Source organism: Tachypleus tridentatus, chromosome 7, assembly GCF_004210375.1.
Source record: "Tachypleus tridentatus isolate NWPU-2018 chromosome 7, ASM421037v1, whole genome shotgun sequence".
Taxonomy (NCBI): Eukaryota; Metazoa; Arthropoda; class Merostomata; order Xiphosura; family Limulidae; genus Tachypleus; species Tachypleus tridentatus.
In genome coordinates, this window is record NC_134831.1 from 148989955 (window position 1) to 149014412 (window position 24458).

Sequence of the window (24458 nt, forward strand, 5' to 3'; positions counted from 1 at the left end):
TTTAGACTACCATTCAATTACTTTGACGAACTGTCTCTGTAAGATCTTAGAGAGGATGGTTAATGTTCATCTTGTTTGGTACCTTGAATCAAACAACTTCCTCTGTGGGTTTCAATGACAGTGCTTCACCATGGACCACCTGATTTCACATGAAACATCAACCAGAGAAGCCTTTCTCAAGTGGCAATATTTTGTTTCTCTTTTTATTTTTAGCTTGAAACAGCTTATTGTACTACGTTGTAATTCGGTGGTTGCACAGAAGATCTCCTCTACAGATTTTGTGTTCACTGCCGAAATGTGTGCCTTTTTCTTTGCTCTGGATCACATAGAAGCTATGAAGTACACGAATAGTACTATTTATACCGATTCCTTTAGCTTTTTACTGGCCATTGAATTGCTTCATGTTAGTTCTCACCTTGCTCTCATCGATATTCAAAACAGACTGGCCCATTTCTCTTTATCGTCTATTTCTATCCAGTTTTTATGGATACCAGGCTGCACTGGTATTCGCGAGAACGAACTCGCTGACACCATAGCTAAGTCTGCCTGCTCTGATGCTATATTGACGTGCCTATTCTATACATGGACCACGATCCTGTATTAAAGATAAAACCTTCTATTGGACTTTGGTCGTTTTGTTTCCATAACGATCGGAAGGAGAAATTGTCCCAACTAGGCTATGCATTGGTTACAGTTTTTAAACTTCTGATAATCTATGTCATCCCTTCAATTCAAAGGCATGATTTTGGCGAGAATAAGCAAAAAGAAGGGCAAGTTTTTAGTGAGCTCCTGAAAATACAAGAAAATTACATTAAATATTTCTAACATTCCTTTTAATGAGTTATCTTCATTTATCTGAGTGAAAGAGCACTAACAAGTACTTATAGAAGAAACAAACAGAAACTGTAAAACGCGAGGAAGTTTGAGATTTCACCTGGCCGACGAAAGCGTGGGTCGCCAAACAAAGAGCGAGACCTACAATTGAAAAGGAGACTAGCAATATGACGTTCAGAAACCAAGACGCATGTTCTACCAGGGGCCAGGTGGGTTAAGACGTTCGATTCGTAATCTGAGGGTCGCAGGTTCGAATTCCCGTCGCATCAAACATTATCGCCCTTTCAGCCGTGGGGACGTTATAATGGTACAATCAATCCCACTATTCTTTAGTAAACGTGAAGCGCAAGAGTTGGCAGTGAATGGTCATGACTAGTTGCCTTCCCTCTGGTCTTACACTACTAAATTAGGGACGGCTAGCGCAGATAGCCCTCGAGTAGATTCGCGCGAAATTCAAAATACAAACAAACAATACTCTACTAGTGGCCTGAATAACAAGCAAAGTAAGTCTAGTTCATTAGGTGGCCAGAAATTAGATTTAATTTCAAACAAAGTAAGCAATTCTCTATTAATGGCCTTATGCAATGTGGCCAAAAACGATTAACAATATTAGATGATTAAAAAAGTAGTAATTTAAGGAAAAACCACGAAACAAGAAGAAAAATAGTTAACTAACTCTAGTGAAAAATCTATAAATGAAGAAAAAGGGAGAGAAATTTCTTATACTGTGGTAGAGACAGTTTCCTCCACTGTTATAAATACCAAGAACGAACTAACAAATCTAAATAATTGTTTGTTTTGTTTCTGAATTTCGCACAAAGCCACTCGAGGGCTATCTGTGCTAGCCGTCCCTAATATAGCAGTGTAAGACTAGAGGGAAGGCAGCTAGTCATCACCACCCACCGCCAACTCTTGGGCTACTCTTTTACCAACGAATAGTGGGATTGACCGTCACAATATAACGCCCCCACGGCTGAAAGGGCGAGCATGTTTGGCGCGACGGAGATGCGAACCCGTGACCCTCAGATTACGAGTCGCACGCCTTAACACGCTTGGCCATGCCGGGCCAATTCAAATAACACCTTGGATGTTGGTAAACAACTAATGATGTAGCCACAAACCAAGAACAAAATGATGAACAAGACACCGAAAAACAAGATTTTACACAAGTGGTACTAAAAAGAAAAAGACGAAATTCAACACAAAATGATAATCTACAGTCTAAAAAACATAACACCAAAATCTAAACAACCCCAATGCTCGATTATATTCGTGGTATTCCTGGCACATACAACCAACCCCAACTTGCGGCAGAAATTAGACGATGTAAACCAAATGTCGTAATAGCCAGTGTCAAGCGTCTTCCCAGGGTCGGTGTTCTTGTCCAAGGACAAGAGGCCGCTGACATCAACAAGCTACTAAATGAATGGTCGAAGGAGGGTTTTACACCTGGAAACATAAATATCCACCTATCAGTTTGCAAACCATAGCCCAAGGCAATCGTAATCCATGAGATGCACTATACAATAACCATAGAAGACATACAACAAGCACTAGAGGATCAAAATATACCTTACAACAAAGTAGAAAGAATAATTTCCAAAGTAACAAACAAATCAACAAACTTAATAAGAGTAGACACTGAACAAAATTACAATATTTTGGAACTGATAAACAACGGTATCATTCTATTGTACCAAAGATTTCAGGTAGAACAATTGAAAACATCAGCAATTGTAGTTACACAATGCTACAATTGCCAAAGCTATGGCCACGCATCATCGGCATGTCTAACAACACAGAGGTGCTGTGGATGTGGCGGTGACCACCACATATCTATATGCAAAAAAGAACAAGTAAAACCGAAATGTTGCAACTGTGGTGAAACACACAAAATACAAAAAATAAAACAACGTATCCACGAAATAAAAACATCAAAACCGATTGCAAATCGATTCAACTAATACAATTGCACAACAAACAAATTGCTACAATAAACAAAGTGTGTGTGTGTGTGTGTTTTTTGAATTAAGCCCATTCTGTAGCTTTGTGCTTAATTCAAAAACAGCAAAGAAAACCAGCAAAACCCAATCAATACAGTAAACAATGCACAAGAACTTAACAAAAACACACACAACAAACCCCAAAGAAAAAAACACTCATACAGTAAAAGAAAGCACAAATGACGAAATAAGTTTAATAGTGAATTTAATTGAAAACATCTTTACAGATTTCATTGCAGAATATACAAAACTGTCACAAACAAGAAACTGCCTTGATCTCATCATAAGCACTGCAAAAACAACAACAACAACAAAAAAAAAAAACACATAATACCATACATACCGCAATTAATCACAACAATTACTGGATACTTACTAAAAACATAAATTCACAGTTGTAGTGTCAACATCCAAGGTGCACTTGCTTGCGAGATCGAAGACATAATACAAGATACTCACCCTGATATTATTATTCTAAAATTCTAAGTGAAACCCTGATTTATCCTAACAGTAGATTTAAAGTATGGAATTATACAACAATTAGAAAAGATAGAACAAACAACCATGACATTAACAGAGAAATTATGTTGCTATATAAAAAACATTATTTCAATAACTGAAAGTAAATTAGATAACCACTCAATTATAACAGTAGCATCTTTTCCCACAATCAAAATATAATTGTAATTGGTGATCTCAATAGTAAACATAAGAACTTTGGATGTAAATCCACCAACACAAATAAAAGACACCTAATACAATTTATAAATGAAAATAACATAACCCCTAATAAACAACAGTACGCCAACGAATAGTACGTATGCTACAAATACAGGTGACATCTTAGACATTTGCCTCACCTCTTTTAATATCAGACAAAAGTTACTAAATTTTAATGTGGGAAAAGATGTTAACATTGATCATCTACCAATATGGTGTGTCTTCGATCTCGCACCTTATAAAGATGTAACCTTTAAACAAGACAAATTCGACTACAAAAAAGCTAATTAGCAAGAATATCGAAAATAATTAGATAACATATTACCAGGTAATACTAAGCATACAGCCAACAACAAATCAGAAATGACAGTTATAGTCTAATAATCACGGAGTGCCTACTAAAAGCAGCAAAGGACACTGTACCAAAACAACAAGATAAAACTATAAATAACGCGTGGAAACCAAACGAACAACTAATAACGCTGATAAAACAACGAAGACAGTTAAGAAGACAATTCATGGCAACAAGAGATAAAGAGATAAAAACACAAATTAATAGTATCAGAAATGAAATCAGAACAGAAATTAAACTGTTAAAACATGAAAAATTTGATAACTTCTGCTTCCAACTAAATGAAAAAAAAACGACCATAGAAAGTCTTAGTCACATCTAAAAAGACTCACTGATGAAGCCACAACAAGAAATTACCCAGAACTAGAACATAATAACACCTTAGCGCACATTAACAAAGAAAAAGCAGAAGCCTTCAGACAACAACTACAGAATACTCGTACTCTCAAAACACATAACGACCCAGACATTAACAACTATTTTTACAATACAGTAAACAATCATGTAACAAGTAACCCAGAATTATGCAAACCATATTTTCCAGTCAATACCAACAACAATAACACCAGTGACACAAATGATTAAAGCAATTTACTGCTTACTAAAAAATTACACTAACAGAACTCAAACAAGCAGTTACTAGCTCAAAAAACAAATCACCAGGAAATGACGGCATACAAGCAATTCTCATCAAAAAAAGGCACTCCGAAATTATCTGATCATTTATTAGCAATCTGTAATTTATCATTTTACTCTGGCTACTTCCCAATTTCTTGGAAGCAATCCAATATATTAGTGTTCCGTAAAGAAGATAAGCCAGCCAATAAACCAAACAGTTATCGACCAATCAACCTGACCAGCTGTGTAGGCAATATTCTTGAACGATCAATAAATAAGTAATAGACTCTCCACATTTTTAGAGATAACATCAAAATTACCAGAAGAACAAAACGGATTCAGAAAACTTAGCAAACGACAGATCATTTAGTTAGGTTAACTGAAACAATAATAAAAAAGAATGCACTGCCGCTTGCTTCCTCGACACCGAGAAGGCATTCGACACTGTATGAAATAACGGTCTCCGATTCTGTATGAAGGAAATGGGACTATCGCGTGGAACTAACTATTCGCTGGCTCTCTAACTTTTTGGAAAACAGACAATGTAGAGCAAACGTAGAGGGAACTTTTTCGGAGTTCTTTACTCCAGAAGCCGGTGCCCCTCAAGGAGGGGTGGTTAGCTTTATTTTCTTCTTCATGTATGTGAACAATATGCAACTTAAAGATCCAAATCTTGGATACTCGTCACAGTTTGCTGATGATGTAGCAAGCTGGAAAAGTACTCCATCACCAGCAATAGCAGCCACAAACATACAACCACAGTTAAACAGAACATGTAAATACTGCCAAAAATATAGAATCAAAATTAACACAGCAAAAACCCAACTAGTGATATTTTCAAAGTCAACGAAACATCAAAACGCGCAACCACAGACTTACATGGATGGAACACTTCTCCAGGCTGCTATATCTGCAAACTTTCTAGGATTAACATATGATTCTAAACTTATATGGATAAACCATGTAAATAATATAAAAGCTAAAATTTGGCAAAGAAAAAAACTGTGCTAGGAGTCTAGGTAAAAACAGTGGAGCAACATCTGAAAACATCCTCACGATATACAAAACATATATAAGACCTGTAAGAGACTGTGCAGCTCCAGCATGGATTAATGTAAGCAAAGAACAATTGAAAACCAAACTGCAGCCATTGCAAAAGACACAACTTACGACAGCATATAGAGTACCGAGAACCACCTTTTCAAAGTTTATGCATAAATATTCAAGCACACAAACAACAGCAGAGAGATTCCTACATAGTACAATAAAATATTTTCATAAAACTTTGAGAAAAAAATGAATTATTATGCGAACTCGACAGGTACTGCATATATGATAAAGATGATCCTAATCACCTCTCTCCGATTAATTTATATATTAGATCATTAAGATAAAATTATTAAATAAAATAAAAAAATAAATTACACGCACACACACATATATACACAATAATTAAGTACTAAAATCAAAACAGACCACCTATGAGCTAGATATAATGAAGGAACAGATGGTGCAACGTACAGGGACATTGCCCTGATAGGGACGTGAGTAAATGTGGGTTACTCTGGCCTTCATGTAATAATTATTAATATACTAAGCAGCTCACACCAGCAAGGAAAAGGAAGGAGGAAGAGGTCAGGTGAACCTGACCCTCCTGGGTATATATACACATACATACCCAAACAACGAAAGTTTTGTTTGTTTGTTTTGAAATTTCGCACAAAGCTACTCGAGGGCTATCTGTGCTAGCCGTCCCTAATTTAGCAGTGTAGGACTAGAGGGAAGGCAGATAGTCATCACCACCCACCACCAACTCTTGGGCTACTCTTTTACCAACGAAAAGTGGGATTGACCGTCACAATATAACGACCCCACGGCTGAAAGGGCGAGCATGTTTGGCGCGATGGGGATGCGAACCCGCGACCCTCAGATTACGAGTCGCACGCCTTAACACGCTTGGCCATGCCGGGCCAAACAACGAGAGAGATCAAAAGTACAAAACAAACCTAAAGCCTTTAATTTAAGAGGTTTATAAATTTTCTGGAGTGATTTCAGTTATAAATCTTAATAAACTACTATATTGTACAAAATTACGCTTGTAGTTTTATTTTTGATAAGGAACTGATTAAAATGAACTTTCTGAAAAAAAAATGTTTTCTTGTATGAATAACAATCAAGTCCATATTTGATTATAGGTTTTTTTCAGATGTTCTGAAAAATCTTCGTGATGACACCGTTCTCATTAATCATATAAAGAAGCAAGTTTGTGTACTTAATGTAGATAAAGTTTCCGATTTGGAAACAGATTTTCACACGGCTATACGACAACTGTCATGAATTAGCTAATACTTTTGAAAAAGAATGAAATTATATATTTATATACAGGGAAGAACGCATGCAAGCATATTATAATGTATAAAGTTAAGAAATATGTTTCATAATATTAAGCTTTTGGATGTTGCTAGCTGTGAAGAAGGTACTAATGATTTACAAGTGGATTTAAAACATTTATTGACTTAGGCAAATAAATGACAAATGGGTTTCAATTATAGAAAATGTAAGATAGTGTGTATGATTACCATAATTTGAATTAGAAGTATAATTTGGATGGAAGTAACTTTAATAGAAGAAAATGATCTTGGTGTAATAGTTTATCGGTCTCTCAAGCTGTGTGCTGTTGCTAGTTGCAGGTCAAATAGGATTTTAGGTTGTATCTTCAGAAATAGTGAATATAAGCGTAAACAGGTTATAATTTTGTGGTACAGGTTACTCGTTTAGACTACATTTGGAATATTGTGTTCAGTCTTGGGCTCCTTACTTTAGGAAAGATTGAATTGTTGGAAGTGGTTCAGAAATGATTTATTAGAATGGTGGCTAGAGTGGAGGGGTTTACATATGAGGAGAGTTTGAAATTGATTTCTGTTGACAAAAGAAAAGTTAGGGAGAATTTGATTTATGTGTTTAAGATTGTAAAGGGAATTGATAGTATTGATGCATTGTCTTTTCTCATATTTAATGGCAAAAACAGTAAGACTAGGGTACACAAGCATAAATTTTGGCATGGTAGGAATAATTTTCAGCTACAGCTTGATTGGCTTTTGGAATTGATTGCCTTCAAGTATTATAGATGCAGTAAATTTAAACAAGTTTATAAAAGACAACTTTTTAAGTATATGCATGATAAAGACTGGCCTTAAGTTTGTTTTTTTTAAGTTAGAGTGTAGAACACTGAGATGTACTGATAGGTCCCATGTTGTCTTAAAATGATATATTATGTTGAGTAATGGGACTGTAACCTAGAGTCCTCATATTATAAGTTTTTATGGCACTGATGCACTACCAAATGAACTGCATGTACCAGGAGTCAAATCCTAAGCAAATAACCTCCATCACAGACTTTACAATGTAAGGATATGCCTTGTGTGGATATGGTATAGTAGTTCATGCATTAACATTCTAAAACTTTATAAGTTTACTCTGAAATAATAATTATTGCATTCTCTGCATTAAAGAAAGGGTTTTGTTTGATTAAACCAAGGCCATAGCTTAGTCACATCAGCTTTAAAATGATTATTTATTTTAACTGTTTAGTCATAAAGTAAAACTTATTTGTATTCTTTAATTTAATTGTATGATGTGTTTTTTGTGTTGGTTTTCTTGTTGATTCACTTCTGAATTAAACAGTATTGTCTACATTTTGTAATCAGTTAAGTATAAAAGTATGTGTAAAATAATCTGATGGATATTGAACCAGTAAGTTTTCACTCTCATCAGCACTTAAATGAGTTCAATCTTGGAACAAGTTGATTTTTTAATCTGATAATCAGTGTATATTTTTAAGAAACTGGGTTAGAGGTAGTCTATGTTTATCATACTTTTACAATAAAATAAAAATGCATTTGTGAGTTTAAGATGTCTAGAATCTAACTGTTAAGTTTATTACTTGACATCCAGAGGTGGTCATCACAGCTTCAAATAAACAGTAGCAAAAATGTACTTATTTCTATGGGAAGTAAATAAAAGTTGTAGCAGTATTGTTCTATAATTCAGTACTTTTATAACATCTTAATTTGAATTTGGGCTTAATAAAAAAAATATATCCATTAAAGAAGTGAAATCTTTGCTTCTGTGTGTGCTTCTAGCCACAGAGACTGACATTTTTAAAGATTCAAGTCTCTTATTCTTGTGCTGCTTATATAGTCTGTAACAAAATCTAAAGTAAAAATAAATGGTTATTACATTATAGTAATGTTACACGTTTATAATTTTCAGATATATGCAGAATGTGTAGGAGTGCAGGAAACATAGAAAGTCCACTTTACTATCCTTGTATTTGTAGAGGAAGTATGAAATATGTCCATCAGGAATGGTGAGTTGTGAGCAAACAAGAAAATACTAAGTGGGTTGGTAAAATTTCTTTTTTATTTTTATTTTGTAAACTATAATCTACTCATGATTATCTCTGGAATATGTTTTCAGTCTGCTAATAATCATAACAATTTATAGATAAATGTTCAGTATACTGTTAAAAATATGTTTTGAAATGGTTTTTGCAGGTGTGTATTAAATAGTAAAAGCATTTACACAAAAAATAAATTAATAATTCAATTATTTGGTAATTTGTAATCCTAGTTTTTACTGTAAATTACTGTTATGGCTTTCTATTGTTTACCCCCACTAGCTTTTTCTCAGGGTTAGTATTGAAACTATAAAAAATGTTTAGTACTATTGGTCATAAAACAACTAGTAGTAAACTGAACCTGGTATATTGTGAACAATTTTTCAGTTTCTCCATTATCAGGGAGGATTTCATTTTAATTGAAGGTGTGTTGATGGGACCTCAGTATACATGTAAATTAACACACATATATTGAATGGGGAAAATGTAACGTTTTTGTGTTAATAAATATTCACAAAGAAAAAAAAATGTAGTTTTCCACATTTGTTTTTGCATTACATTCCTGTATTGCTTCTGTTATACAGTCAGAAATAATATATTGGTTTACAGACCCAAAGTACTTTTTGTGACTTTGATGAACAAACAATACAATAATTGGATTTAATTTACTGTCATTGCTCCTTCTCTGTTTTGTATTTCTACTTGTCAAGTACATGTATGAAGTTTTCATTTTAGCAGTACTCATGACATAAATAATGTATCATTTAATCACAATATCACTGATAGGTTATATATTATAATCAGTAACATTTTTAATGTGTCAAAACAAAAAGCCTACTTATATTTAGTAGTTGATGAAGCATTTCTTATTTGGGAAACAACAAGCAAATGACCATTAGTTTTAATGACATAATTTAGGAGAGCAATAATATCAATTTAACACAGGTACTTTGCAAAATTGTAACTTTTTTCATTTGTTTAACTTTGAGCTGTTTTTATTCTTTGAAAATTACCACCTTAACTCATAGTTTTATGGTGAGATTTATTGAGTGTTATTTTTTATGGATTGTAATATTTATCTTTTTGATGATTGTTGGGATTGGCCATCAGTGATAGTTTTAACCTACTTTTTCACCAATGTGACACTTCTTTTCAATGACCACTTGCCTCTTTTTAGTAAGATAACGTTCTAAACAACTGATTGTATGATTGCTTGATCAGAACTGTGCCAGTAGTACTGAGCTGTAGAATGTATTTTTTCTGCAGTTAATTTAAATGTTAAGTTTATAAAATTTTACCATTTTTCTTTGGTTCCAAGTGTTGCAATGTAACTCTGCTCAAGCAAATTTGTCACTTTAACTTTATCCTTGTATTCTTGTTGGCAAATCAGTCAGCTGCTGCAGATGAACATGATCAATTACTGCTTGTTGGTCAACATATCTCACAGGCACCAATCACTGTTCTCATATGTCAGAAACTTTAGAGTTAATTGCCATATTTATGATTGTGTTGTTGCCTGGAAGGGAAAATATTTCACAGATACTTCATAGATTTTCAGCATATTTTACTGGAGTTTATGCAGATTCTTTACCAGTGTTTTAGCTTAACATATAGCAAGAATTCCTATAGTTCTCACAATAGAATTGTGTATGTTACTTTTTGTTCATATTGTTTTCTTGTTTTATTCTATGCTGTCATGTTTCAGTAGAACTCTTAGTCATTTTAAAAGTGTCATTACTTCACTTAATTTAAGGCTAGTGCAATAAGCTTTTTGGTTGTAAATGAGAGTTATTTACATTCTCTAAATGTAGATGAGTTTCAGTGTTCTTAGTGCAGCATTGTCTCTGATATTGTTAGGATTGTATTTCCTGTGTTATATTACGAAGATATTTTAAATGTCAGTGTCTAATGTAGGAAGTTGGATTTCTCTACTTGAATGAATCAATATTTTATTTAAATAGATTAAAGTAAAAGTAATGCAACTTGGAGTTGTTTTTCTTTATTTGCTCATTCTGTGGTAATACATTGCATAGTTATTTATTGCACGGTATTGTATTGTTTGTGCTGTCTGCTTTGTAACTCAATAAACATTTGTATTTCATGTAAAATCTATGTCAGTTGCATTCTTCATGGTTTCATCCATTACATCTGTTGGGAAATGCACCTACATAAGAGAGTCATGAAGTCCCAGACTTTTGCGCTTTGCTGATATATGCATCATGATTTTTGCCTCTCATTATTTTGAATCATGTAATTCAGTAATGGCAAGTCATGGAATAAGCATGCTGTCCTTTTATTTCTTTTGGTGATGAAGGAAGAAAAATTACTTTGTTTTGTTTATATATATGAAGCTAATTTTCTTCAAGTACATATTAATGGGGAGCTAAGATGGCAGCAGTCATAATTTTTCAATACAAACAATATATTCCTGTTTTATTACAGTTTACAGACATGGCTCAAATTCAGCAAAAATGAATTCTGTGAAGTCTGCACTCATTGTTTTTCTTTTGTACCAAGTAAGTTTGATTGAAATGTTAGCTATGAAGTGTTTTCTGATATGTTTAGAAACAAAACTCTATTTATGTATTTATGATGGAGGTTGTTTTTTTTTAATTTAGATTTTCAGTATTTGTCCTAAAAAGGAAATTATATCATGTGGCAGCTATTGTATTAGCAAATTTTACTCTGAATTCTATTTATAGCTAGGATCAAGTTGTATGAGTTATTTTCTGTAAAAATATATAAGTATATATCATTTGAAACAATTATGGTTTAAATGTGAAGTTATCACTTATTTCTATAACTAACAACAACAAAAGATATATATACACTGCTGGCCAAAATCTTAAGGCCAATGAACATAAAGAAAAAATGTGCATTTTGCATTGTTAGACTCAACCACTTATTTGAGTAGAGCTTCGAAAGATGAAAATAAGAAAAGGGAAAAATAAAAATCCTTTTAGCATTTAATAGGGAAAATGTGAACACTGTGAAATTAGCCTAAATACTAGCTGGTCAAAAGTTTAAGACCATACCAAAAAGAAGTCCTAAACAGGGTAGGAAATGCCCAACAAGAGGACTCAGTAGTGAGTTGCATGGCCATTATTGTGAATAACTGCAAACATTTGCTTTGGAATGGTCGATATAAGGGTTTGAAGAAGGCTGGCTGGAATATTATTCCAAGTGGTGAAGATGGCTACACGAAGATCATGCGCTGTTTGGAATTGACGTCCATTTCTATAGACTTCCTTTGGCATCCACCCCCAAACATTTTCAATGGGATTCAGTTCAGGCCAACACGCTGGATGGCCCAAAAGAATCATGTTATTTGCCATGAAAAAGTCCTTTGTCCTGCAGGCATTGTGGATTGCAGCATTGTCCTGCTGAAAGATCCAATCATTTCCACACAAGCGAGGGCCTTTAGTCAATAAGGATGCTATCTCCAACATGCCAATGTAGCCAGTTGCTGTTTGATGCACCTGTATAATCTGAAGCTCCATTGTTCCATGGAAGGACCCTATGTCATGATGGAATCTCCTCCACTGTGTCGTGTAGAAAATGTCTCCAGTGGGATATCCTTATCATGCCAGTAACGTTTGAAACCATCTGGACCATCCAGGTTAAATCTTTTCTCATCAGAGAACAAAACCTTCATGTACTTTTCTACGTCCCGTGTTTGTTGCTTCTCAGCAAAGTTTAACCGAGCCATTTCATGGAGTAGAAGGAGGCATGGCCTTTGAAGACGTTTACGGTTTTTAAAGCCTTTCTCTCGTAGATGCCGTCTTATTGTTCTTGAGCTGCATTCTGCATCCATCAGGGCCTTAATCTGGTTCAACGATCGGCTGGTGTATTGCCATACAACTCTTCGAATTTTTCTGCTCAAAGATGGCAAAATTTTCTTGAGCCAATCACTTGAAATTCTCGTTCCATGTCCCTCAGGGTTTTTCAAGAAAGTTGCAACAGCAGTTTTACTACGCCCAATCTCACCAGCTATGGCACATTGAGAGAGACCTTACTTTTGCAGCTCGACAATTCTGCTACATTCAATCTGTCAACTCTTTAGCCTTTGCCATGTTTTTACCCAATGTAACACAGGAGATGTCAGTGGAAGATGTTGATAGTGCTAATGCTTGAACACAAATGACGAAATTTCGTTTCGTGTTTACTGATTAACGCTTCGTTTCAGTATGGTCTTAAACTTTTGACCAGCTAGTATTTAGGCTAATTTCATAGTGTTCACATTTTCCCTATTAAATGCTAAAAAAGTTTTTATTTTTTTATTTTCCCTTTTCTTATTTTCATCTTTTGAAGCTCTACTCTAATAAGTGGTTGAGTCTAACAACACAAAATGCATATTTTTTCTTTATGTTCATTGGCCTTAAGATTTTGGCCAACAGTGTATGTACACCTACAGACATACTGTTTGTTTGATAAAATGCTAAGCTGCACAATGGGCTATCTGCACTGAGCTGCTGGGAAGTAGACAAGTAGATAGAATTCTAGCACTTTCGACAGATAGACTTATCTTTTTTTCTGGCATAAAAACATCGTTCTGCTTTCCTTTAGAAGTAAACACGTTCACTTTAATGACTATATTTAATTGAATGTATTTCTTTTTCCTAGACATTTACGAAATGTGTATATCTGTCACTAAATAACACAATTTTTGAGAAAGGGCTATTGCATACTTTGCTAAAGAAATTCTAATCACTTAATAGAGAACATGATCAATTTCAGCTATACATATTATCAAATGTCTACTGGTGGCTCACCAGTAAGCTTGAAAGCTGACACAATAGATTAACAAAAGAAAATAAAACTTTTTTTTACTTTATAAGAGATATTTACTAAAAAAAATGGGAAAAAATCTCATAATCAATATGTTATAATTTTAAAAGATAGGGTCTGGCATATCCAGGTGGTTAGGGTGCTTGCTTCACAATCAGAGGGTTGCTGGTTGAATTCCCATCACACTAAACATGCTTGTCCTTTCAGCCATGGAAGTTTTTTAATATGATGGTCAATTCTACAATTTGTTGGTGAAAGAGTAGCCCAAGAGTTGGTGGTGGGTGATGGTAACTGGCTGCCTTTCCTCTAGTCTTACACTGCCAAATTAGGGATGGCTAATGCAGATAGCCCTCATATAGCTTTGCATAAAATTCCAAACAAACAAACTTAAAAGATAAAATAGGTTTATGCTTAATAACAGTTAAATATGGGTTTATATTACTCAACACATAATGCAGATCTAAGGGTGGCAAAATTTTCTGTATATTGCTGATTTCTGTGAAACATTAACTGAATTTGAAGACTGAAATAGCGGATTTAGTACTAAAATAGAACAGTAAAAACTATTTTCAAGGATGTTTTATTTTACTTTTAGGCATAAATATTGAAAATGTTATGATGATTTGAAAATTGAAATTTAGGCTACATTTTCCAGAAAAGTTCACTCTTTTTATCTCTTTATTTTCTTATTCTTTTGCTTTTTCTTTCTTTCTTGCATGAAAATAAATACAAATAATGAAAATTCTTTCAGAATTTCATTGTATTTTGGGATGAATACTTATGTTGACCTTGGAACAAGTACAGAACTCATTATGAAATACCTCCTTGTCTTTTCTTCTTCTTTTTCTGTTTGATTTGGCTAATTTTGCTTTTTATTTTCTTCTCATCAGGGAACTCATCAATGGGGTTTGTCTTCTTTATCATCTCATATCTTTATTACAGAATATGGTAGAACTATATTAGGTTCAGGAAGATCCCAGATATAGTTCTGTTATATTGTGAGAGAACCTATGAAAAACAAAAATGTAGCCAATTTGTTTCTTTATGGCTTAAATAGCCTTGTGGGACTGAGAATAAATTTGTACCATGGAAGTTTACATTACATGTTAAAACTTCAAATTTTATTTCTTTAAAAAAATTGAAAATTTCCTTTTGAATTATTGCTGTTTACTGCATTAATGGTTTCTGAATTTTATGCTATGATACTTAAGTTAAGCAGTTTGAATAGATATGGATTAAAATTGAAATATTGTTTCAATATTAATGTAAATTTGAGTGTTTATACTTTTTAAAATATCTGTGAACAATGATGGTTTTCAACATCTAATTTGAAGGATGCTTTTCTGATTGGCACTTTTACTGGCACTAAATTATGAGTACTTAGGGTAAATATTACTGTTCTTACAATGTAATGCACATTGACAAACATTAAGAATGACTCAAAGAATAAATTTTTTATCTTTGTGAAAAGCAAGTTTGTCTGGTTTAATTTATTTAAATATATGAAAATACTTTCTTTATTTTCAGTTTATTCTTCTGATATGCCTCCAAAATGTTCCTTAAAATATTTTTTTTCTGCAACAAAAACTCTCACATTTAGAATGTTGAAATGGTTCTTTGTATTACATCTATGGATAGGGATTCTCCCACTTTGTATTGGTAAGTTTGATTGAAAGAATAACAATCAAAAGTTTCTTTCTTTCTTTTTTTTTGCAAACTATAGAAAGAGTTTAGTGGTTCATTTTTATAAACTGAGAAAAACTTAAGTAAATGGGAATTAAATAGTATTATTTTTATTGCTTTTTAAGCTTGGTATATTTAGTCATGGAAAATGAATTTATTTAATTTTTATATTGCTTCCTCATTGTTATCATGTTATAAGCTTGTGATATAGATGTAGAATAAAAGTCTTATAATCACATTTGAGGTTAGAAAACATTTCTAACTTGGATATGCTTATGGAACCTGTTTGATTTAAAATGTATTTTAGCTTATTAAATTGGTTCTTTTATGACACCAAAGTAAAATTCATGCAATCAAAACTATGTGCTTTTGTGCAGTATTTCTCTTAGAACACTATTACTTCAGTAAGCAAGATGATCTCATGAAGAAAAAGAAAGAAATTAACTTGCCTGTATAATGTTGAGCCATTTAGTAAAATTTCTTCAACAACCATATTTTTTTGCATTGTTTAGTTCTAAATATTTTGTGTATTATACCTATTAAGTAAAATAGAAGTAAAAAAAGGAGGACATTTTTTAACAAATAAAAAAATTATCCAGAATTGGACACAGACTAAATTTTTGCTAAAAAATATTTAAGTCAAAAATAAACTGTATAAACTTAGTTTTACCAGTTTCATGTAACAAAATTTAAGAATAATGTTTTCCCAGTAAAAAAAGAATAATCAAATGTTGGAAAATGCAACAGTAATAAAACAGTAATGTATACACACACACACACACACACACACACACACATATTCATATATATTTATTCATATAGGCACAGGTCATAAGATTATTAAAACACAGATCTAAATTATTGTATGTTACTTTATGGGTGACTCAAATGGAATAAAAATCCTCATAAACTGTAATTTAATTTTTTTTTCTTTTCACTTAATATTAAAATGTTGAAAAAGTATGTAAAGATACTTATTAGAATATTTTGGCCAATTTGAAACTACTAAATGTATTTAAGAGATGTAACAGTTATTTTCTCTTTGAATTTAATTGCGAGGTCCTATAAGCAATCTAAAGATTGGTACTATTAAGCTTAAACTTTAATTTATGGTATAATCCATCAATCCTTCTTTACAATTACATTGTTATTATTAAGGGAAATAACCTTAATTCCTTTAATCGAATTATTGTTTTATCAAACTTTATCAACATCAAGTGTTAGCTTGAGGATATCGTTTAACAGTATAATTGAGTACATTTTAAAGTTACTATCTGTAAAATTTCCTACAGTTTATAACGACATTATTAAAATGTAGAAATAAGTATTAATAATGTAACACTTCTAGGTTGAGAAACAAATTTTTGTTCATAAGGTGGATTTAAATTAAATGACACTTGTAAGCTTAAGTAATAAATATTCTGTCTTTAACACTAGTAACTTTTACATATGAAAAAGTTTCTTAATCATTCTGAACTACAAAAAAATTACGTTTTTCACTTGTGATTTTAAACTAAAGGATTTTGTCTGTATGTTTCAGTTTGTAACAAAATATTTAGTTGTAATACATAAAAATAAAATGCAGGAGAATATACAAAACAAAATATGATTAGAAAACTTTCATGAAGTGTATAAAATATATATTTTGCTTTTTTTTAGCAAGGATTTCTACATTTATGTTCAATGGATCATTCAATACTGCATTATTGCTACTGATGGAACTAGTTAAAACGTGAGTATGAGTGGATCATTTATAAACAATGATGTCATGTTTAATTATATTAAAAAGGAACTACACAGTTACTGTTAGTTTTACGGCTTTTTTACTGCATTTAATGAATTGTCATGTAAATGTATTTTAGCAAATACTAAGATGAAACATGAATGTTTAAAATGGCAATAAAACATGATCAAACAACTAAATCACATTTGAAGTAATGTTTAAAACTGTTTACTTCCATGTATGAAAGAAAGACTCAAATACTGATGAGAAAGAAAAACAGTATTGCAGTGAAGAATGAAAATGAGAAAGAAAAAACTTGTTGATTTTTTGCCCATTGTTTTCAAATCTTAAATTTCACTTATTGTTTGGATGCTACAGCATCATCCCTATAACTGAAGGTAATTGTACTGCATGAAAAGTGACTAAAGAACCTCAATAAGTTCAGATATGTAAAGAATATATTAATATATCTAAATGTTTTTACCCAAACATTTTTCAAAACATTCAAGAATATATATATACACATATATACCGATATTCTTGAATGTATGGAAAACATACATATATATATATATACATACACATATACAAATATTGGAAATGATATACCCCTTTACACACAGTTAAGCCAACTTCCCTTTACATCTGCCCTAGAGATCTGTATACCATTAGCCACCTTTAAGCAACTTTCACCTAATCTCATGAACTGCACTACTATTTAATGATATTATTTTGGAGCAAATAGAAAAGTGCCAATGAACAGATACGAAAGTAATAAAAAATGTTTTTGAGAGTAGATATGGCTAAGAAAACTTTATTTTTTCTTAATTTTTCTTGTGTTTTTTTGGAATGTTTTATTGACAAGCCTTTGCTGAGTCATATTTATCTTCACATGTGATTTCATTTTTTTTAGGCCTATTTTAAGAAGCTGCTCTTTTAACCCTAAATTTATAACTTAATCAGGCCAGAATTTGTAAAATGTGGTGATAAAGTTTCACATCAAATTTGGTATTGTAGCACTAATTTTTCACTTGATTATTTTATCATTTTGACTCGGGTCTAAAGAGTTCAAAACCAACAAAGAAACTGAAACTAATTTTGATACAACTCCCAAGCTGGTTGTTAAAGTTGACCTATTTTGATGAGAGTCATTTGCTATTTTCAGTATAAACTTGGATATTTCAGAGCAAACAAAGAACATAAATGTATAAAAAAATAACAATTGCAGTCAAAGTGCACAAGATGACCTTTACAAAATGGTTTAGGAAAAAGGAACAGTGGATGAGCTTTATTAATAAATCCTTGATTTTATGATCAAATAAAAGCGTAGTTTATCTTTCAGAAGAATAAATAGAACAAGATTTTTTCTTTTACTTCTTGTTTTATTTGTACTCTTCTTGTAATTTTCTTTGCTCTCTTTTCTTTGAAAATTTTCTCTTGTTGGATATATCATCATTATCACATCTATTTTGACTGTGTGTATTGTACTTGAAGAGCATTTTGCTTTGTAGTTGGAAGTAATAGGTAAAATAGGTTCAAGCATGCAACAGCTGAGTAAAAAAGTCACTGATATTTGGCTTGAAAAATGGAAGAAACTAATTGACAGAAGGGTCAAGAATATTGAATAACTCCCAAGTAAAGAAGTATTTGACATTTTTTCTGCATGGAACAAAACCTATATTTTACAGTTGTTGTTTTAGTAATTTTTAATAAATTAAGAAAATTTCTGAATGTTGCATACTTCAGATTTATTATCAATCTAGGCTTGGTCATGTCATGATCTTAATACCAAAATATTATATAAAATGATGTTGCTTAATTTGTTATTGGGACCACTTAGTAACATCTATACCTTGTCTGGCTGTTTACTCATTTTTCATATTTTTATTCAGTTAAAAAGTCAGCTTTACAGGTAGGGTTGAACTGTATATATATTTGAAGCATTTTTTTATTCTGCAATTTAGAGGGAATGTTTTGACTGATATTTTGATTGGATGGGGTATAATACTGTGTGTTCTAATCGGATTCTTCAGCTTGGTTTGTTTGCAAGTATGTATCGATTCAGAAGGAGGTCCTGAATGGTTAAAAACTGGGGAAGATAACTTCCTATATAATATGGTAAGATAACAGTTTTTGTAGTACTATGCTAGATTAACTAAGAAGGATAAAAAATTCCACAAATATATACATCTCCAGCTGGCATGTTGCACAAAATTATATGCCTCCAACTAAAACTTCTATACATGCTAATTCTGTTGTTATTTGCTGAGTTTCCATTGAAACTAGCATGCATATCCTCTTTTAAAGAGGAAGGGTAACATTCTTTTGGATGATTTGATTTTTGATTTATGACAAGTTATAAATAAGTTATTTATGAATATATTTTAACTACTATTCTAGTTATTTCCTTAACATAGCTATGAGTTGGACTAGTGATGTTAGTTATGTTTGTCCAGTTTGTGCTACTTTTGGTTAAATTCATACAGTTCTCTACCAGCATCAGAAACGAATAGTACAGTACCCTTATGCTTTATGGAAATAAAATTCAAATGATTGCTGAACATAAAAGACACATAATTCAGATTGGTAATAGCCAAGAAATTAATTAACATGGTCTAGGCATGTTGCAAAGTTTAATTTAAAGTACTTATGATAGTTACATTTATTAAAAATCCTTATTCTATTTAAGTGTCAAACATACTGGGTGTTTGTATTGGGAAATTACAGTTCTTAGAATAATGAGATTGCATTACTTTGCTGTAAATATTGTTATTCATGATAATATACATTTGTTCTTGTTGGAAGTTATATTTTATTTTAGTATGTAATATCCCTAATGTTTTAATTCCTGTAAATATCTCCTTTTAATCAAGGATTCATTTGAAGATGTAATTGATATGAACAATGAAGATACTTTGGAGATTAATTACAACCAGAATTTTAGTAAGTAACTTACATTAACAGTATTCTTTTATAAACACAAAATGTTTAAATGTTTTAAAACTGAAAGAGTTTCCTCACTAAAAAGCATGGAATGTATTTGTACAAAGTGAATGTTTAAAAGTCCTCAAGTAATAAAGTGTGAAATATAGATTCATCCAATAAATTGTTAATTTGAGTCAGATACTGTAAAATTTCAGTTTAATCACATGTAATAAAATGCAGGATTTTATCTGGTTTTATTCTTATGATTCCTACATTTTTCTTTTTATATTTCAGAAATCTCCTATAATTAAATATTTTGTCTATTCTTAGTTGGGTTACAATTTAGATCATTTTCACATTTACAACCAATTTATAGTTGTCTAGTTGACAGAAAAAACTTGAAGAATTAGTAATGTGTTGAATTGAACTTTCTTAATATTATCTAATGCTTTTGTTCCCTTGTTCCTCTATGTTCTGTTGTTTATTTGAATCTCAACTGTTTCTTGTAGTCATTAAGTACAAGTGCACTCAGAAAGTTCTGGAAGTAAAACTTTACAAATAAATTCAGGGTTAACAAAGCATAAAGACACTCTGCTACTTATTATTATTATACTATGGTAGGAACATAGTACTTTTGTCATGCCAGACTATGGGGGAAATCAGAATATAAGGTACATGCTTTTGTTGCCTTAAAATCTTTGGGAAAAAAAATTATATTTCTTTCACATATACTTTAACATCTTTGAAAAAACATTTTTATGTTTCTTTTACACATTTGTTTTCACTTTTTACAGTTATTTAACATAGCTGCAGATAAAACCCTGCAAACAGTAACTTTAGCTTTAAAAAACAGTAATTTTTATGGATGTAAAATTTTGTATTAGTTATGTACAGCATAGTAAAATGTCTAACATTTGTGTTATTCTATTAAAATGTTTTGTATTTGATGTCAAACAACATTTTTGCAATTAAATTGATATACAAAGAAAAACTGTTCATTAAGAATTAAAGTTATTTTTAAAATATTGTTTGTGCTATGACTGAATTTTACTTTAAGGGAAATTTATATATTTTTTCTGTTCTCTCTGATTTTATTAGATCAAAACAGTGTACATAGTTATGGAGAAAATCATGAAATGGAAGAACGTTCATGGTCAGAGGTCAATAAACATTTTGTATTTTATAAAAAAGTAGTAAACTGTCTTTTCACTTTGTAATTTACTTTAAATTGTTAATTTAATCTACTTTCATATATATTGAAAATAAAGAGAAGTTAATAATCAGTTATAAACTTCTTTAAACTACTTTATACTTTAGGTTTATTAAAAAGAAAAATACACGTCATTTTTCTAGCAATTTTTTAGTCGATTGTATAAAGGTACAAAAGTAATTACATGCACATCATAATTTGAAACACAAATCTACATGCTGTTGACATTTGGTAAAAGTGATTTCGCCTATTCGTAGTATTGGGATGTATGACTATTTGAGATATAAAGATATATAATTTTGTTTGTAAATATATGTTAGCCAGTGTAAGCAATTTTGCTTCTTTAGAAATATAAACTTGCTTCCATCTTGCTGGCCTGGCATGACCAGGTAGTTAAGGCACTCTACTCATAATCTGAGGATCACAGGTTTGAATCTCTGTCACACCAAACATACTTGCCCTTTCAGCCATGGGGGAATTATAATGTGATGGTCAATCCCACTATTCATTGGTGAAAGAGTAGCCAAAAGTTTGCAGTGGGTGGTAATGACTAGCTGTCTTCCTTCTAGTCTTATGCTGCTAAATTAGGGATGGCTAGTGCAGATAGCCCTTGTGTAGCCTTGCATGAAATTCAAAACCAAATCAAACCAAATCCATCTTGCTTCTTAGCCTGTAAACCAAAGTCTTTCTAACTTCTGTGATGATATGTACCTCTTATAACCATTTACATTGCATGTGATTTTGTTTTTAAAATTTAATGATTAATGTAATGATGATATGCATAATTATGTTATAAGTTACAAAGTTTTTTAACTTTTTTGTCTTGAGTGTTAGATGTTATTTTTGATGAATAGTTTTTTCAATTGATCATAATGATTGATAAAAATTGATACTTTTAAATATTTTAAGCATGTAAGTTATGACTCCTCTTTTGTTTTGTTCTAATTGTTTTCACTAGTAGAGGAGATGGTTGTTTGTGTATATTAAATAAAGAAAGGTTCATGTATAATGGCTTCATTTGGTGGTAAAATAGGTGAAAAGTATAACTAAGATGTTAGCAATAAAATTATATAACTTAGTGAATAACTACTAGTTTTGAAGATCTCAGTTTCAGTGTTACAAGTAATTCAATGATTTAGTAGTGGGTATTTATGAATGATCTTGTATTATTTATTCATTCATTTATTGTAATATCTTAAAGATATTTTTTTTTTTTTTCCCTCAGATTCTTGGGTTTGAAGGTACAAGCTATTTTCCTGTAAGTGAAATTTTGAATTTCTTTTGCCTTTCCTGAATTTGTAATAAATACGTTTATTGTTATTAAACTTGCTAAAGAAATTAAGCTGTAGCTTTTGCTGTTATTAAACAAATCTCAGATTCAACAACATTCAAATTCAACTTTTGAAATAAAATGATAAAAACTCTATAGCCAAAGAGCTTTTGAAAGGCAGACCTTTCTTCTTCAGGAGTCAAGAATACAGCTAAAGAATGAAGTAGATAGATATGTTATTCTGTTAAAAAAACCCAACAAAAAACTGTCAAGTTAGACGTGAATTTACATGTGATCATACAGTTGAATCAGACACAGGGGAACAGATAGATTATAAAAAGCATCAAGAAGGGTGGTATGCTTTGGACACAAAAATGTTTATATAGGAGCTTTTTGCAAGGAAAGCTACACTGCAAAGATATTATTAAGGTACATAATTGCTAGAGCATGACTAGATGTGGTGATACAGTGTGTAATGGTGCTGAGGTTTCTACATCAGTTAAATATAACTGAACCAGGTGGATCGCTGGTAGGATTTTATTTTAAAAAAGTGTATTATGAGGTAGTTAATAAATGGTAGCCCAGATAGATTCATTTCTTCCTATGATATGAGATAATTTTATTACTTTCTGAAACTGTATTATGTAATTTTAATCACTTTATCGTATCTATACCTGGGACTTTTCTCCAGATTTATAGATGAACAAGATGGATGCTGCCAGTGTTTGCCTGTATATTGATGTCTCAGTTTTTGACCTATTGTTGGTTCAGTCATCACAGGATTGTGTACCAGTTATGCACTCTATCTTTCGGGTTTGCTTCTGCACCTTATGTTTTCTGTTGGGTGGTTGGGGTTTTGCTTTTCATCTTCATTCCCTGGGGTTGCATTTCTATTATTATATGGATGACTGGCTTCTTCTGGTTCATTTTAAACTGTAGTTGATCAGTCATATTTTTCAACTCTTTCAAGTTGCTGCTCATGTGGGCTGGTTAATAAAATTTTAGAAATCCTTCTTTTATCCTGCCCAATACTTTGTTCATTTGGGTGTCTTTTCCAACACTTACCTAAGTTGGGCCCAACTTTCTCTTCTCAAACTTCATTCCATCAAATTGTGAGTTTGCCACACCCTGTCTGCTACCTCACTTTCTGTATGCAAGGTTCTAATGCTTTTGGAGATGTAAGCTTCCATTACGTAACTGATCCTCTTAGGTCATGCACATATGTATTCCCAACTGTTGACTCGACGTGATCAGTGGAGTCCTGTTTGGGATCACTTTGCTGCTCCTATTACACTTCCTCCTTCTATAGTGGATGATCTGCTTTGGAAATTGGACAAAACTCATACATTAGTGGGTGTCCCACCTTCTCTCCTCATTCAGATTTATATCTGTTTATGAATTTATTTCTTAAGGGTTAGGGTGCATGGGTCAAACACCAGAAAGCTTTGGGTCATTGGTCTATCTGTAAGCAGTCCTTACATATCAACATTCTTGAGCTTCTAGCCTTCCATCAAGGCTATAGATCGCTTCCCAGTTCTAACCATATATTGTCTGGTGACTATTCAATGTTGGTGACATATTCAATCCCCTAGGTAGTAACCAGTTGAGATATCCATGTTTTCATGCTTTGGATCACTTCTACTGAGTCCACATGCAACAGATTTGTTTAATCATGTGCTATGTTCCAGGTGTTTTTAATCTCATGGTGGATCATCTCTCCTGTTCCAACAAGATATATCTGATAGAATGGTTATTTGGTCCTCTTGGTTTCCAGTGGCTTTGCAGATGATGAGGTTTTCTTCACATCAATGCATTTATCACTGCCCTGAATTACAAATTACCTATCTTTGGTCCCCAATGTCTCATCCTCAGGCTTTAGCTATTGATGCCTTCAGCCAAAATTGTCCCATAAATTCTTATATGTTTATTCTCC

The 24458-nt window shown here is 32.1% G+C and overlaps 1 protein-coding gene across 2 annotated transcripts in view; it reads left to right on the plus strand.

Moving 5' to 3' along the window:
* Window positions 1-24458, plus strand: part of LOC143256882 (E3 ubiquitin-protein ligase MARCHF6-like) — an 89766-nt gene that overhangs the window by 7325 nt on the left and 57983 nt on the right. The window contains exons 1-9 of one of the 2 annotated variants that reach the window (XM_076514691.1): window positions 6846-7003; window positions 8800-8896; window positions 11369-11442; window positions 15242-15373; window positions 17057-17129; window positions 19085-19238; window positions 19994-20063; window positions 21144-21205; window positions 22481-22513. In XM_076514691.1, coding sequence (XP_076370806.1) covers window positions 6958-7003; window positions 8800-8896; window positions 11369-11442; window positions 15242-15373; window positions 17057-17129; window positions 19085-19238; window positions 19994-20063; window positions 21144-21205; window positions 22481-22513 — 741 coding nt within the window. In that variant the 5' untranslated portion in view covers window positions 6846-6957. Of the gene's footprint in view, window positions 1-6845; window positions 7004-8799; window positions 8897-11368; window positions 11443-15241; window positions 15374-17056; window positions 17130-19084; window positions 19239-19993; window positions 20064-21143; window positions 21206-22480; window positions 22514-24458 lie in introns of those variants that run through there. The other variant, XM_076514692.1, reaches the window with a different exon arrangement.